The sequence below is a fragment of the Phalacrocorax carbo genome, chromosome 3, assembly GCF_963921805.1.
Source record: "Phalacrocorax carbo chromosome 3, bPhaCar2.1, whole genome shotgun sequence".
Taxonomy (NCBI): Eukaryota; Metazoa; Chordata; class Aves; order Suliformes; family Phalacrocoracidae; genus Phalacrocorax; species Phalacrocorax carbo.
The window spans coordinates 51,426,330-51,444,163 of NC_087515.1; the positions used below are offsets into that span (position 1 = coordinate 51,426,330).

The following is a 17,834-nucleotide window of genomic DNA, read 5'->3' on the forward strand; positions in this document are numbered from 1 at the left end:
GACCTGAGTCTTAGCCATGGACATAATAAAAGTACACAGCTGAAGAGATAAATATGCAGTTCTAGTATCCCTTGTTAAATATTTGTCCATGAAACTGGAGTCCAGCATGAGATGAGGTATTGTCAGGTACTTTGTGTAACTCTCTTATTTTATCCATGCTCTTTTTTTATAAGTTAAAGAATTAAAGGCACAGTCTACATAAATAAGCAGAGCCTGGATCCACAGCGTTCATTAGTGTTTTGGCAGCCCAGCTGAGTTACTGGGTAAGGCTGGACCCCCAGGGCCCTTAGCTAGCTGTGCAGCAAAGCCTGGACCCCATCACGCTCTCACCTTCTCTTCTGGGAGCATTTCTGAGCATACCAGGGCTGCTTACCAGCTTCCCCATCGGATTGCTCCAGTACATCCATGCATGCCTCTGCTCTCTCTCCTCAGCCCAGGTAGATGGCTAGGTATTAAAATGGGATTAAGCTGCTGCATAAAAGGGACAAAAGTTGCATTTCAAGTTGTTTAATATTACAGTTATGATGGTTTGAAAATAAAAAAATTTTTTTCCCAGTCTTGTCTCAGATTACTTCTCTGTTGGCATAGGCACAAACCACAGTTGCCCTTGTCCTGTAGGTGTGGTGTCCTTTTTGATACCCCCTTTTCTCTCTGCCCTCCACGCCTTATTCCTCTGTCCATGTTGTTGCTAAGTCTTGTCATATTCTCCCTGCAGACTTTCCCTTTTGCCATCTTCTCTCTGCCTGATTCAGCTTCATCGCCCTCTCTCCTTCAGTGCATTCACTGATGCTCCAAGCTGGGAACAGTAGCATTAAAACTAATTTGTATTTGCCTTGATTCCACAATGACCTCACATTAGTCCATTCCCCTATTAATACTCTGCCTGTAAAATGCCACTGAGATAATGAACCTCATTACAACACATTTTTTCCTAATATGATAGCAACAGTATTCCAGTTTGTGAAGTACAAGCTGGTCAAACACTTAGCTGATGCTTAATTTAATTAATGGGAAGGCGCAAAATGTGCTAGCAGGCTAGTATCACTCTTGGAAATAAAATTATAATCACCAAACCCTACAAGTGATTTGTAAACAGCAGACTCTTTTTTTCCCTAAACTGACTAATCCAACACTTCACTAACATGATTAACTCTTATTACAGCCTTTTGTCCACTCCGCCTCACATTTTGAGATGAAACCTGATATTTTTCCTTTAAAATGCATATTAAAGATGATTCCGTTCTTTAAAATCACCATGCAAATGCACCAGGTCTTTGTTACAGTGTTTTTTACTAACTGTGCTGTGGTGCCGTTTACACTGCTATGGTGAGCAGTGTTTTATTTGGATCACTTGAGGAATGGTGAGGAAATGGTTTCAAATATGTTTTGCTTAAGCAGTTTATCTTCTTAGTGCAGCTGGAGTTTTTATTTCACGCTCAAATGTACTAGTAAAACATCAGGCAGGTTTTTTTCTAGGCTTTGAAGCAGCTGAGTACAGCAACAAGGGAACTGGAGCCCCTTAGTAAGTATTTATATTTCTTTAATAGTATCCTGAACAGATAGACCTTTTTGCCCTCCTTCCTTCTTATCTGAGCCTTATACCATAGTATCTGAGCATTTCATAGTCTTTTCAGTGCCCTTAAACTCCAGTAACCCCATGAAAAAGGAAAAATGGCCTCACTTGCATTTTACAGATGGAAAGCTGGGACACAGAGGCATATGGGGGCTCTCTGTACCCTGTAACAGAAGCGTGTGAATGATAGGTTGCCATCACATTAGGCCTGCCATTAGGGTTTCCCCGTGAGGGCTGGCACACCGCAGCAGCTGCCAGGCAGCTCTGGTGAGGGGGCTGCATTGGTGAGAGGTGGTGGCACCCTTGGGAGTGTCTCCAGCAGGAGCCACCCAAGTCCCTCACAGAGAGTTTGTGAACAGTTCAGACCAGAGTGCACAGGACACGTTACTGACCTGGGAGCAGGACTTGAGCTGTAGTGGAAGGTAAAAAAACTAAAACCTTTTCTATAAAGTGAATATTTTAAAAAAATAATGCAGTGTATACTGTCCCCTACTATTGCATGTAGTTTTCATAACCCTGTTTAGTGGTGACATAGCAACATCCTAAGGGAACAAGAATACTTATCCTTCTAGGACTAATAACAATTTATTCTAGGCACTGGATCCAGAGTTACTTGCAGTTAGTTCCTTGGTGAATGAGCAGCAAGTGTTCTTTTGCCTGTTCACCAGCAGAAACAATCGGTAGTGGACCGTACAACTCTTCTGAGATGTAAAAGCCAAAGGCACACCTGTAAACCATGCCAAGTAGGATGTTGATGAAAGTGTTCCTGCTCTTATTTATGGTAGCTTAGAGCAATATAGTTAAGTTCTTTGTCCTTTAACGGTGTGACTCATTTTGAGACTGTTTCTGTTGAAGTTCACAAATGTATTTGAGTTATTTGTAGAGTGCTGCTGTATGAGTAAGGCTGGCCAACTGTGTGTATTTTTTGTGACCAGATGGTTCTGCTTTTGTTCTGCATTTTTTAACCCCTTGCTTCAATAGGGTTTTTTATGAGCTCGTTCAAACTCACCACTCCACATAAACCTTTGCAGTTTGCGCCAGAATGAACACAAAAATTAGAGTTACTGTGGCTAATGATTTGAGTCCAGAGTAGGAAGTTAGATCAAGAATTGGCATCTCCCTCTACTTTATGTATATCTGCACTTTGAATAGGAAGATGGTTCTCCTCATGTATCTTCACAGTCATTGTGTTGTACATATTTGTCCTAGTCAGGAACCGAGTCTGTAAAGATGCTATAGTCATCAGAAGAAGAGCATCAATTTTCAAGACCAAGATACCTCAATCTGATTTAAAGAAGAATCTGGTTGTAGGCCACCTGGATTACGTATTACTGGACACACTTCAGCTGGTTTGTCTATCCATTACAACAGTATGAGATAATTTCACATTTTTGCTGTGTTAATTCTTACAGTACTCCCACAAGATAATGAAAAACAACTGTTCCTATTTTTCAGGTTGGGGAGGAAGTAGAAATAATGGTTCATTTACCAGAGCTGCAAAATCCTGATACCTGGATTACTCCCAACACTTTAGGGTATTTTTTAAGTGCCTGGATGTTTCAAGTATCTAAGTTCTTTTGAAAAACTATTTAATTTCAATAGAAGTTCTGTTAAAATTTCCAGGACATGGATCGGCAAAAGTCTTTTTTGTAATACCACTAAAAATCTGGTCACAATACTACTCTATTTAAGAGTTTTTCAAAGTTTTACAGTAAACATTAATTCATCTCATGCACCTGCAGAAGCCCCCATCCCAGCAAGTTATCTTAAGCTTTCTTCATATTCAGCAAAGAGAAATGTGCACTTTTAGGATGTGACTTCATCTGATCTGTTTTAATCATGAAGTGCCCGCTTCTCTCTAGTGACTGCAGAGTAAGCCTAGACAATTAGTCCAAAACTTTGTTTCCTGTGCTATAAATCTATTTAGGTGAACCCAACCCTAAGTGATTCATCAAAGATACATAGGAAATCGGGTAGCACAAAAGATTGAACCCAAATCTCCCAAATACTCAAACCTCCAACTCACGGACTTAAACAATTTATCCAGCAGATTGTTTCACGTGCTTTTGCTCTCTGTGATTCCTCTCTTCACATTTAGTTTGTTTGATTTCAGCTGAATCTCAGCTGTAGAGACATGCATTAGGGAGAAGGGAAAAAAAAAAACAGTAGGAGAAGAAGTTAGAGTTGGAGAGGGGTGCTAAGGAGAGTGTAACGGGTTTTCTCTTTGGAAGAAGGTCTGCTGGGTTTAACAGGGACTGATAGTGTTGCACTCCACAGAAATTGCTCTAAGGTTTTTGTTTTCCATTAGGTTTTGTCCTGCTTGGTGGAATTCCATATGCAAGATAACATTTTCTATTCACATTTTTGAAAGGTCTGGGAAAGAAATCCCAACTTCTCTAAAAACTACTGTGTATTATTTAACTCTGTATGACCTTTTGAGAAGGTAGGTGACCTTATGCTTGAAGGCCAAATACAGACCTGGCACAATGTCCAGTGAATTTGCTGTGAGCTCCACATATGGCTCTAAGGGCTCAATAAGTCGAATCCATTGTTGCTAAAGCAAATGTTAATTTTACAGTAGCGGACAAAACAACTAGACCCATTTATGGTATTATTGCTCAGTTTACATCTACCAGACCACAACAGAAGCCAGAACATGGATTACAAACCATTTAAGATGGAAGATTTCTTTTTCAACTTTTACTCCAGCTGCTGGAGACTGGCTTGGGAAGAGGCTAATGAAGATGCCCTTATACTTTTTTTTTAAATGTGGATACTTGTCCTGAGAGAACTGAATACAGGCCAGCAATTCATTTCCTGCACTGGGCAGCATTTGAATAGTCTATTATGTCTTGACAAAAATTATCCTCCTATGGGTTGAACCAGATTAGAACCTGTGAAACAGAGGTGGAAACCTTGCCTCATCGCTATTAGACGTATCCTGTCCTAACAATTCCCATATCAGAATTTTAAACAAGCTTTTCTAATGAAGTGTATTATTTTGGAATGTTGTGTTGCCCGTGATACTTGAAAGTTAAATAGTGCTGGTTTGGGTTTATATTAGGTGGTAACCTGCCAAGTGGCAAGACTGGTAACAAAATAAAGTCTGTATCTTGAGCATATGCTATAGACAAATATCAATTCTCCCAAACAACAATAAATTCTCTTCAGAGTTCCAATTATTTCTTATTTCCTCTTGCCAGATTTTCATTTATTTCTCCATTGACCTCAATCCCTAAATCATGAAAGCCTAACATATCTGAAGACTGGAGAACTTGCACATCAAAACTGCACATATTTTTTTTTTGAAAATGAAGCTTACCCTTTCTTACCGCCAAACCTGCATGGCAGGCTTGATTATATGCTAGTGGGGAGATAGCCAGGCAAGGAATAGAAATAAGAATCCTGTCCTACTGATTTTTCAAAACAATCATAATCTTACATTAGCACTATAACTTCTTCCTGTGTGATATGGTTGCATAAAACTGTCCATTGCTAAAAGCAGCTGATTTTGGAATGACCCCCTCTCCTGATGTTTCAGACCATTTCAGGAAGTTTTGCTGAGGAAAGGTTTTTCATGTGGTTGAAATATATTGGGCATAATTAAGGTGGTTTCTGGATTTGAGGACCTTAGCTCTGCTCCTTCAGAAACCTGTTGGGGAGGAGCCAGACAAGGCTCCAGAGGGGGCTAAACTTCTCCATTTTCTAGGAAGTATTCTTTCCATAATGTTTGCTGACAGGCTGCAGAGCAGACAAGGTAAGAGGCTGTAAAGCTAAAGAGGAGAAAAGAGCTACCCTCCAGGAAGGCCTGCCCTATTGCATGACTTTTTATACTCCGTTCCTAGGTCTGTACTCCTACACTTCCCAGTCCTACTCAAACACATGACACTGAGTTGGGAAGTATTGTTGCAGCTGGAAGAGTTTTCTGTGGTTGCTCTCCAGCAGCCACCAAGATGCATTAGTGCATCTCTTTTTCCAAGATCTGCATAAGGAAACCATGGAAGTGAGCTATCAGTGCTACAGGGAGCAGCTGCCTCCGGGAAGCACCAAAACAGATGTCTCTGGGTGATCCATAGTCACAGGGCAAGAACAGAGGCTCTGTTCTCCTATGTCCCAAAGGAAGGGAGATCAAAATGGCCTTTCCATTCAAATACCGGATTACTTGTGTGTCCAAAACTTCTCCCAACTTGGGGGGCTTGGGGGAAAGCCTTTAAGTGAATAATGCAATATAGAATCAGGCCCTGAATAGGTCTTTCTTGTATTAGCACAGAGAAGCTAATTCCTCTTTCATCATGTGTTCCACTTCATTGCCCTCCCTCCCCTAGTCTGTGCTGCTCAGTTATGTGCTTTCTTCAAGCCGCCAAGAACATTCATCTCACTTTTGTCACAGGATGATGCTTTTTGTGCAAACATAAATATTTAGAGAAGTTTACAAAAGATTAAGCTTCATCAAGTCAAGCATTCCTGCTAATGTAGTGTCGGGACAAGTCAGCAGGGAGCAAGAGCCTGGGCTGCTGTGCACAGCTGTTGCAAGACCAAACTGTGGAACATTCATTTTTGACTCCACCAACTTCACTGATTGAAAATGAAAACCATTTTGGAACTTGGCTCATGTTTTTTTTTCCAGAGTGAAATCCTCTCCATCAAAACAGCTTCTTCGGTGTGCAGGCTTCATCTCTGTTCTGAATCTCTTGCCTCAGTTTTATTGTTGTTATGCAAGTTCTTAATGCAGATACGCTGCACTTGCTGCACCAGTGAAAAAAATCCACATTAGAGAAGTCCCTAAGATGCAACTTAGAGCAAAAATAGTTGGGAGATCTGCCCACAATGCTTGTGCTTTGATCACTTGGGTCTCACTCTAATCATCAGTACCTGAGAAAAATTATGCCACATTCCATATTACTTTAATACAAGGAGACCTCAAAAGACACAAAATGACAGGGGAAAATCCCAAGTAAGTAAGAATATTAAAAGGGAACTGTAAAACTGTTGTGGGGTTTGTCTGGTTTTTTTTCTGGTAAGATAAAGCAGACAAACGGAAGTCGTACTAGAATTCATGTAGCAAAGTAATCAGAGTATAGAAATACATACAAGGGAAATAGATGCATGTGAGCAAAAACATCAATGTGTATTTCCTTTACAGCCTGTGTCCATCTTCAGTCACAAGTACTGACAGTTTGCCTTTTTGCTCCAGTGGGACGTGGATTTGTCGTATCACTTAAAATATTACCTACCTCTGGACAGCTCACAAGTAATGGCACTGTGGTGACGATCGGTGAAAAAAAAGAGCTGTCTGGCACACTTTTCTTCAGTGCTGCTTTGCTGCCCCTTTCTAGTGAGGAGACCTCAGGGAACCCACAGGAAATCCTACCTTCCTAGAAAAATATCCTGCTTCCTCCTAAGGACCTGTGGAGCAGGCAGCTTGACATGACTGTGGGCATTTCTGAGCTAAGCAAATCAAAAGAGAATAATATTTCATAGGAAGTGGCTCAAGCCTTATTGTTTGAGACACTGAGAACCACCGTGGGCAAAAACCAGCTGGCCTGATCAAGCATCAATGATATTTTGGGCAGGACTGTTGTTGGACTAGATGCCCCCCAGAAGCCCCTTCTGACCAATCTTTTTATATTTCTATGAAGTCGCATAATCTAATAGGTTTTTTCCGTCTTTAAAATCTGTGCTTCTCTGATAAACATTGCTATGCCTTGTATTCTTTTTAAATAATCTTTTTCTGAGATTTTAATTAAAGATGCATGTAATTAAAGTGTTGCTTTTATTGCAAGTTATGAATTAATTATATTGTTCTCTGGGAATGCTAGAATTTTTTAAGCATTCTTCCAGCAAGCTGAATTATCATCACTTCAATACTTCCAGTATATTACTGTAACTAAACACATTTCATAAACCTGAAGAGGTCATATTAAATTTAATAATACAATGAGAAATATGCTTAAGGTTGTAGGTCTGTGACTTTGATGACTAATATGAATGGATAAATTGAATTTCACCCATCATTTAAACTTGCAAATGTAGCTGAAATGTCTTCATGGTTCAGGCTGAAATACAATCTAATTGAATTAAAAACGTGTTTGTTGTTCTCTTAAGGCAGTAGATCTCATCCAAAGTTTTTGAGATCGAAGTGTCAGCTCAAAGAAGTAAATCTGAGGAAGATATCTGCTGTACAAAAATTTGGGGTTAGCTTCTTTCTTGCAGAGCTTTGTCTCCCACATGTATTGCAAAATTTGGGTCCACCTCCTGCTTCACCTGCTTCCAATGGATGGTCCTTGCTGTGCTGTGCTTCTGTGCAAAACAGAGATGGGCAAAATCGTGAAACAATGTCTGGGTGCCCTTAAGCTGCACTGACTTGAGAAAACGTCATGTAGTTTTTTCATCATATGATAGTTTTTATGGGGGGCATCCACACATAGCAGCTGGCCTGCGGAAGCCAGTCGTCCCAGACTCTGCCTGGGCTCAGTGGAGAGCAAACTGCGAAGCACACAAAGTCCGGTGTAGAGAGTAAGGGGTGATTCAGGGCGGGAGCCTGACTCCATGGGGAGTCATCCTTAGCCTTAGTGAGTAACTGCTGAACAAGATGGGTGGTGAGCCCTGCAGTCCAGATACTTCATCTAAGCTGTCAGGCAGGCTAAGCTTGAAATAATGTTCTTACCAGTGTGCAAGTCTCAGCTGCAGGCAGTTTACATAAAGATTTATGTCCTTCAGTATGAGAGCTCATCACTTCAGAACTTGGTGGAGCCTTTGATAACAACAAGTAGGTTATTCCTGCTTTCCAAACCAATAAGAGGATATAGTCCTTGTTCCAAAGCATGTGAGTGTAAAGAGGCCAGATAGGGAAGAGGAGGGATGGAGCTACGGTACAGAGAACAATCCAGGTCATGCTAGCCATGCATCAGATGAATTACAGCTGGTAGAAGGTGATAGCAATTTTTCTGGTGGAGAAGGGAATCAAATTTATTCTTGTTTAGTAAACAGATGTGGCTTGGCTAAATGTTTCTGTGAATGCGTTTTCATTTTAGGCAGTTATTTCTGTTTTCCTCAAGTTATTTTTTAAGAATGAGAAATAAATATTATACTTCCAGGTTTTATCAAGATATTTGCTTGGGGAAAAAGGACAATTGCATCAAAATTCCATTTAAAAATTCTGTTTATGAGATTCCAGTTACATCTGTTGGGTGCAAAAACATTCAAACGTATTCCTAAGTAATAAATTTCCGTAGTCCTAGGAGATGAAAAAGAAGGTTTTGCACTCTGAATCCACATTTTAGTTGTAAAGAATTTAGAACAAGTAGTTTGAATAGAAAAAAAAAGCTCAAATTTAGGTGTACAAAACATGTCAGAAATAAAAAGGCATGCAAATATTATCTTCCCTCCCCACTATGTTGTTAAAGAGCAGGTCCTTACTTCCAGGTTTCTTTTCAGCCCAGTGGCTTTCTGGGTTGCTGCAAACTCTACATAGTCCCTCTGGGTCTCACATGACCCAGTTGCTCTCTTTTTAGAGGAACATGCCATAAAAACATAAACAACTAGACGAAAGTTCTAGTTCAACTGGTGTCTTTGAAGAATGTGCAATGGAAATATTTTAACAAAAGAATCTGGAAAATCCAGAGTGTTTAAAGCTAATTCCTGCAAGCAAAGAAGTGTATGTCGTTCTTCCTTCTACCACTGCCCCATCTTCACATCTAAATCATTAATTTGTTTTCTATTTAGAAGGTTACTGGTAGTAACTTTCCATTCTTTGAGGTAAATAGGGAGAGCCACTTTTAGCAATGCCTTTTCTTTATTGCCTGCTCATAAGGAGAACTGCTGCTTAAGACTAAGATATCTTTTAAACAGAGTTTAAATGATGCTTTGAGGAAGAATGAGAATGTATGTGGAGGGAAGTGTGCTGGAGCCTCTCTAGTACAAATTTATAGTACATGCCACTCCACTAGCAAGGTCTGTGGTGGTCACTCCAAGCTCTGCAGTGTATTTCTGTGTTTCAGCTTGCATTTCCTCTCTTTACCTAGTTATATCTTGAGGCTCAATAAACAGAAGCAGCAGGCCTGGATGTCCTGACATTCCCCTCCCCAGCCAGTAACAGGCACGTGGAATATTTGGACAAGCATTTGTTTCTGTTTTCAAAATTTCATACATGAATGCAGCACCACAGAAGATGAGATTTTAATAAGCAATATGTTTCCTTAGGATAACAGCTCTGATTTGGGGATTTTGTTTTTTTGTTGTTTCCTTTGCAGGAAGAAGGTATCGTGAAGGAAATAGACATCAGTCATCATGTGAAGGAAGGTTTTGAAAAAGCAGATCCTTCTCAGTTTGAGCTGCTGAAAGTATTAGGACAAGGTTCATATGGAAAGGTAATTTTTAATGTCATCTAATCACCTAAAGCAACATCAAAAATGTCATGTCCTTTTTCTGAGTTCATTTACACTGGTAACATTGTCCCTATATAAATTATATTGTAAAGGCAGATAAGGAAGCTGAAACCCCTTCTACCTTCATTTTAATAACACTTTTGTCTTTCAGCTAGACTCCTGTATATAAAACAGTTTAGGAAACAGTGCTTATGGCTCTCACCTTGGACTAATGAGCATAAGAGAGCATTAGTAAGCATCACTGGTTATAAAATTAGGCACCCCCTCCCTCTTTCTGACCTACCCACCAGGGATGTGAGAGCAGCACTGCTGCTTTGTTGGAGGATGTAAATAGGAACATTCAAAGGCTTAAAGAAGTTAGCTGCCCAATCCCACTGTGGGCAAATGGGATCTCAAGCACATTTCAATGTCCCAGACTGCTCTTCAGCTCACGCTCAGAGGCCTGTATGCTTTGCTGAGAGGATCCTGGAGTCAAACCCCAGTGCTGAAGAGATCAATCATTGTGGTGAGAGCTTGGGGGTGGGAAAACCTACCTGTACGACCACAAGCTAATTTGTGGAGAAACAACATTTTTGTCTGAAGTCCAAGGCTTTTCTTAATCCCAAACACAATTCTTCTTCAGCAGGATGTGTCAGTTGGAAATGAGAATAGGAAGGAAATGGAGGGAAAGAAGGAGAAGTTAATTCAGGCTTAAACTCTTTCCATGGTTTACATAAATAAGACTTTGAAACCTGTGGAATAGTGCACCTAATTTAAACTAGGCATGGAAGACCTTATAATTTTAAGTATATTAATTTGTGGAGTTTTAAAAAAATATTTCCTATCCTTCAAGTCAATGGTGGATTATTCTGGCTAACTTGAAGAACCAATTTACAGCCAAAAGTTGCTGAGGTATTCAGTACAAAGCTGAGCACCCTGACAATGAATCAGGACCTTTAGTTTTATTCCAGAAAGAAGCTATATTGAGAGTATTTCTCAACTTCCTGACTATTCCAGTATTTTATTGATACACGAGGCTGTTAGAAGTTCCCTGAGGTGAAAGATATCAGGAAACTTAGCACTCACTACCAAGTTTTGATCTAGAGAATTTCTTGAAAGCACAGTAATGATACTTGAGTTTTAAATATTAAAGAAATGTGAAAAGTCAAACAACTCAAAATTAGATTTACTGTATGACTCAATACAAGAAGGAGAAGAACAAGAGAAGAAAATCTCTGTTGTAGAATTAACAGAGGCAGAATGGCTAATTTTCAGATTCAGGCAGTAAAGACTTTTCAAATGGTTCGCTGGCTATGTTAGATCGTACTGGTGTATTTCATTGTTTACTGTCCAAGTTGGATTTCTAGTTTTAGGCATTTTGCTTACAAAATGCCTGGTCTCTGCCACCACTTCCCAAAAGGAGATCTGATTACTTGGGCATGCTCCACCCAGTTCACTGGGGGTTCAGAGTGTGAGTGTGGACATCACTTTCCATATCTTATGTGAAACAGGTTGGTAAACTCCCCAGAGCAGCAAAGAGACAGGGGAGGGAAGTCTGCTCTTTTTTTCTTGTGCAGTCCCCAACCATCTAAATTTTCATCACCTTGGTGTTTGAGTTAATGGTTCAAATCCATAAGTCTCTGGGGATGCAAAATAGTTGGTTTTCAAGTTGTTCTCCTGAGGCCTAAATAATTTATTGGAGGCTTAGAGAAGTCGTCTTTGGAGTCAGAGGGAGTGCTCCCAACAGTCTTGAAAGTTATGGCACTTGCTTAGCTTTCTAGCTTGGGATTTGGGTGATATACCCATTGCTCCAGCTAAAGGAGTTTTGCTAGTTCAGGTATTCATAACCTGTGGTGTTTCCATGCATATTGAACTAAAAAATTGAAAGTCATGCTCAGCCACGTGCTTGTGCTATTCTGGCAAATTAGTATAGTATAGCTACTATAACCAGCCAAGTACGTACTCCAGGACCACTTGGTGGTTTCAAGAACAATGTGACTTTACCTTTAAGAATAATCAGAAGGACAACATAATTTTGCAATACAATGCGTGCTCATTTGTTCTGTTTCCGTTTCGGTTCGATGATTATTTTGATGTCCTCTGAAACAGCACACGGTGTTCCTGACTCATCTGTTTTGGAGGGAATGCAGACAAGTGCCCTATCCCATGCTACAGGGAACAGCTGTCTAGTGACTAGTAACAAATATTGATAATTTTGCTTATTACAGTGATATGGGTATTACAAGCTTTGCAGGATTACATGGCAGATAAGATATTTCTAGAACTGCAACCTAATATTCCTGCAGATGCAGCATGCTGTGCTGTTCTATGTGCAGTACAGCTTAAAATCATTATCTTAACAGTTTGGGGTTTTGGTTTTTGGATAAAGATTCCATAACCATTTTTACAGAATAATAATACAGCTGAAAAGCTAGTGTTTGGGCAAGCTTGCTTTTGACTTTCTCCTCTCAGTGTAATGCAAAAATTAAATCTTTTACTTGGGCAGGACAGAAAAATATCCCTGCATTTCTCTGTCTAGCCAAACTTCTAAATGAATTGACTTCCTGTTAATGCTGGAGCAGCTGAGCTTAATTTATCACGAATGTTAATGAAAAACACTTCAGAAAGTCTTATGTGTTCCTGTTGCATCTAGATTTCATCATTTGTTCCTACAGTTGTGAGTACCAGAGGTTTCTGTATGTTCATCAAACTAGGAAACAGGAGATGGGAACAAGCAACATGTGCCCAAGCTCAGCTAGTTAGGGCAGCTCAGCTGAGGAACTGTGCATATCTCATATCCACAGGAAACGTCTTGAGAAGGAAAGTCTCACCAAAAGTGTATCAGACTGCATTGTAGAAGTGCTGCAGCTGTGGTGCTGTACAGAAGTAAGAGCCCTGGTTAAAGTGTTCAGAGAGGATTTAGCCTTTTTTTTTTTTAAGCTTCTCTGGTTGGTTGTTAAAAGTTTTTCTCTCTCCCCACAAACCTTTCCTCAAAAGGTGTTTCAGAAAACCATAATCTGTTTACAGGTATTATTCTTTTGCTAGAGGAAGAGTCTTTCAACTTGCAAATAATGTGCTAGAAACAGACTTCCTCCGTTCGTTTTTTGGCTTTTTATATTTTGGGTGGAGGCAGTTAAGAAAGCTGCATGGCTCCTGAATGGGCAAGGAATAAAATAATTGCCACAGATTTTTGTAATCCAACTAGACATTCATTAGATATGTAATTTCAGCTAGCCTTTGATAATTTATATGATTATAAGCGTATGCCATGTATGTGGCCTTATATTGCTTTTTGCATTTGGCTTTATTTCCTGCTTCTGTCCAGTAACAAAAGTGCTGAAATAAAAGAGAGACACTGTTGTCTGGTATTTCTGACCTCAGCACACAGAGTGAGTCCTAGAAATCAGCTAAAAGATTTCTTTATCTTATTTTCAATTATTAGAACACTGGAAGTCCTATAAAGACCAAACTAATTTACTGATCCCTTTCCTACCCCTCCAGTGCTCAGACACACTCAGGGAAGATAAGAACGACTTGCATGGAGTAAAACAAAAAAGATCAGAATTTTAGCTACTATTTTATTTTATTTCAATGGCAAATTTACACTGTCAGAAGATGTAACACAGGTAACTGTAATAAGGAAAACTGTCTTTATTATACTAACCTATTTGTTAATTGAAACAGTCCTACTTTTTGTTAAGTATACGCAACTGGATTTTCAGCTGTATGAACTTTTTGCTTCAGTTACATCTGTGGCCAGTCACCGTTCATGATTTACAGCATAAATTAAACTAAATTGTTTTTTCTCCTTAATTTAATTGATGGCAATAATTTTAAGAGACTGCACATTCCTAAGCACAAATGAAACACAACTTCTTTTTCATGTAAAGCTGGTCAGAATATGAAGAGATGTGCACACACTAATTATGACTATTCACCCATCTTTAATTGAATGTGTAAGTTAATCAATAATGTTGAATGTATTCTCTTTGTGAGGGAATAAAGGCTTAAAAATTAAGCTTTCCAGAGCTAGCTCAACTAATTGCAAGTAAAATAGATACAAAGTCCTTTCAGCTAATAGCTTTTGTTAGAATTCCTGAACCTGTTCCTCAAATGCGGCAAGGCTTGTAACTGAAAGTTCAGTACTCACCTATGCAAGACATCTGCTTTTTACAGGTATTTCTAGTGAGGAAGATCAAAGGATCTGATGCAGGTCAGCTGTATGCCATGAAGGTACTTAAGAAGGCAACTCTGAAAGGTAAGGGTTGGGACAGTGGCTGCAGCCTCTGTTTCTGTGCTACTTTGTCATTCACTTGTCTTGTCTTACAGTATATGAGTGCACAAATATGTTTCTGTCACCCTCCAAAATTCTGCCTCGCTGTAGTGAATGTTCTAAAAAAGCGTATGCAAAAAACGTTACCTATATAGAGTGTGGGAGCAGGAAAACAGGGTTTTGGAGTTTTCTAGCTGCATGCTTTCTTCACTTTCTTGGTGTTACTTATAGGACTTCTATTGGGCATATATTAATTTGTATCACAGTGGCAGTATCCGTCTGTTGGTGCAATAAGCTGAAATAAGTCTTTTAAAATAAGTATATTGCTGAAGTAAAACATGAATCCTACTGGGCAGAAAGGCCTTCCAGCTGGTGCTTCTCACTGTATGTCTGAAAATTCATGGGAGCATATTTTCAAGTGCTGTGAGTCATGCTGAGGTTGTTGAGATCATGATGTTTCGTAGCTCAGGACCAGTCAGCACATGGTCTCCAGTAGGCTGGGGCCAAATGACTGATGTTTGAAGCTGGTCAGCCTCTTCTGGGGCCATTGTCTGCTACAGCCTCACTCAGACCAAAAAGAAATTTCTAGTAAAGCACAGGACTGAAAAGCAAACAGAGTAAGTCCAGTCTCAGCTAAAGTCCTTAATGTTTGTTCCTCCACAGAGTTAGGAAGATCCAGTGATCTTCTTGTTTCCCTGACCTAGCATCGTACTCTGCTTTATCCCCTCAAAAGCCTGACACTTTTTGCAGATAAGATGGGCAGCATTCATTTTGCCCAGAGCAGCTCTTTCACTCTTTCTTGGATTATGTGGGTTTGCACTATGCAGTATAGTGCCTAAATGCCTATCCTAATGTGAAGAGAGATCATTTTGAGATAGTTCTGATGACTTAAAAATCCACACTGCTTTAGCATGCCTCAGTTTGGGGAACCAAAAGAAAAATGAAGCTACCGGTAGCTGTAAAGTAGAGTTACAGCAGGTGGTGGCAGGCAGACAGAGCACCTCTTCTGAGTAATAGTCAAAATGGGAAGTGGTAAACCAGATGTTTACACAGCCCTTTCCCTGAAGAAAGCCTTTTCAAAGAAACGTTAGTTTGAAGCAATTCTGGTGTCCTGATCTTTTTGTTTGGAATGTAGATGGGAAAGTTTCTTCTGGCAGGATAGCATGATGTAAATAACCACTTAAATAGTACTGGGCATAATACACAAAAAGTAGAAGGTCAGGCCTGTGTACACAATATGTACAGCAGAGTGAATCTCTGACTTTTCAACCAAGGGCAGGACCATGAAGTGCCCAAACTAAGCTGAACTCAACTCTCAGAACCTTCCCCACTGGGGAAAGCTGTCTCCTGCCAGGCATGGCATCTGAGGAAGGGCTGTGTGACCCCTCTGATGTCAGCATGTACCAGAGACTTATTTCTGTTTCTTTTGACAACCCAGAACTTTTCACCCAAGGTACAAATTGGGTATTCCCTCTTTTTCTGTATAACTCTGAGATGTGTTTAGCAGAAAGAGCTTTGGAGAGGGGGAGGGTTTTGTCTGCATCCCCAAACATGATTGTTACTTAATATTTGATAGCTAAATCTGCAATGTTAGATTCTAGTCAAAGAGGAAAATCTGTATTAGGTCACTATTTTAGGAATTCTCAAAATTTAAATGGTAATTTTAAACTACCCAAAGTGTTCTATCAAATTTCTGTTCCATCAAGAACAGGCACCTCTGTGTTTACAGTTCCTTGGTTCGTTTTACCACAGAACCACTGCTTCTCTCCTCTCTTGGCCATTGCAGCAGGCTATTTATTGTTTTCTCAAGCATGGGTCACAAGATCCAAAAGTTGAGGCTGCTTTGTGATTTTGCTGGATTGCATTTCTCTCCCATTCTGACTGCTTACCCCTCTAACTAGTAGCTCTGGACTTCCCATTAATCAGAAGATAACTAGCACCTGGGTAAGAACTAATTTGTCCACAATAGGGTGCACAAATAAGTTAGACCTGACAGCTGTTTAATTCTAAGTACAAAAATGAAGGCAAAACTCCATTGGCATAGGGCAAGTGAGAAGAGCAGCAATGAGGATTGCTGTCAGTGAGCTTCCATGTAACTTTTGGCACAGAGATAATGTTTCTGACAGCTTAATTTCATCTTTTAAGTGAGAGTGCTGAATTATTGCTGCCTACCTACACTCAAAAAGGCTGGAAGTCACTCCAATGTGAAGTATTTATTACCACATCAAGTAATGGGAGCAAAGCCATAAATACTTGTTAGTGCTGCATTCAGTATTTACTGACAAAAGGCATGCTACGAGACAAATTTCTGAATTATTTCACTTCCTAACCTGTACTGTACAGTACAGCATGAAGCACAAAGGTCAAAGCTCTTGGTGCCAGTGCCATTGACATGGCCACACAGTCCTAAATATTAAAGCAGTTATTTTCTTTAGCGAAACGAGTTTGCAAAACACATAAAATGGAGACATGAAAAAGAAAAAGAAAAGAAAAGAGAAAAGAAAAGAGAAGACAAGAGAAGAAAAGAGAAGACGAAGAGAAGAGAAGAAAAAAGAAGACGAAGAGAAGAGAAGAAAAAAGAAGAAAAAAGAAAAGAAAAGAAAAGAAAAGAAAAGAAAAGAAAAGAAAAGAAAAGAAAAGAAAAGAAAAGAAAAGAAAAGAAAAGAAAAGAAAAGAAAAGAAAAGAAAAGAAAAGAAAAGAAAAGAAAAGAAAAGAAAAGAAAAGAAAAGAAAAGAAAAGAAAAGAAAAGAAAAGACCAGACCTGTTTTTCTTTCCTGGATTAGCCTGAAGAATTAAAACCCAGATAAACAAAAACATGAGGAAGTTAAATGCCTTCAGGAGTGACAGGTTAAAACTACCTTTCTTCTTTGCTCTAAAGAGCAACCATAGTGGGTCCTGCCGAAGGGTTTCCTGTCCCAGGAGCCTGACTCTGGCCGTGGCTGGCTGGTAATGTTTAGGAAGAAGCAGAAATACAAAACGGTGCTTCCTCCAGTTGAATCTGCTGCCTCCTGCCTCTTTCCAGGGTAGTTGGCCCTTGTTAGCATGATGCCAACTTCACCAACAGCAAAGGGTAGTATAAGAAGGGTACAGCAATCAGCAACAACAGTCTTCAAGCATTTACAGCTCAAAAAAATTGTTTAATACAAAAGAGGCTTTGTAGATCAATTACATTTGTAGATTTAAGCTTGAAAAAAGATCTGCTAAACAGTAGAACCATTCCTGCTGTGAAGGGAGAGTTAGACTCCAAAATGTTCCGGTATAGATTGTGAAAGTGTGCAGAGGCACATGCTGTACACGCAAGCATTTGTAAAAATTAAATTAATCTTTATCTCATGAAGGTTTATATTAAATGTAGACTACATCTGAATAAGCACCTATAACAACATGGATCCCTGAAAGTGAGAAAACCACTGCCCTTCTCAGCTGTAAATGAAAGCATCACACAGAATTTTCTTTCCTTCATTTCCTCCTCATTTCCTTTTGCAGAAAACTTGTGGATATCTAGTTTTTAAAGCAGAGAACCTCCCAAAGAAACTAGATAAATGTTTCATTCTAATTATTAATTTTAGGAAAACCTTGTCCAAAATGTTTGATAATATTATATCTGTTAGGTGCCAGATG

The 17,834-nt window shown here is 39.5% G+C and overlaps 1 protein-coding gene across 2 annotated transcripts in view; it reads left to right on the forward strand.

The window, feature by feature from the left end:
- Nucleotides 1-17,834, forward strand: part of RPS6KA2 (ribosomal protein S6 kinase A2) — a 183,166-nt gene that overhangs the window by 63,019 nt on the left and 102,313 nt on the right. For both annotated transcript variants that reach the window (XR_010372137.1, XM_064446922.1), the window contains exons 2-3: nt 9,826-9,942; nt 14,116-14,197. Coding sequence is in view for 1 of the 2 variants with exons in the window: in XM_064446922.1 (XP_064302992.1) it covers nt 9,826-9,942; nt 14,116-14,197 (199 nt within the window). In the remaining variant the exon portion in view is untranslated. The remainder of the gene's footprint in view (nt 1-9,825; nt 9,943-14,115; nt 14,198-17,834) is intronic.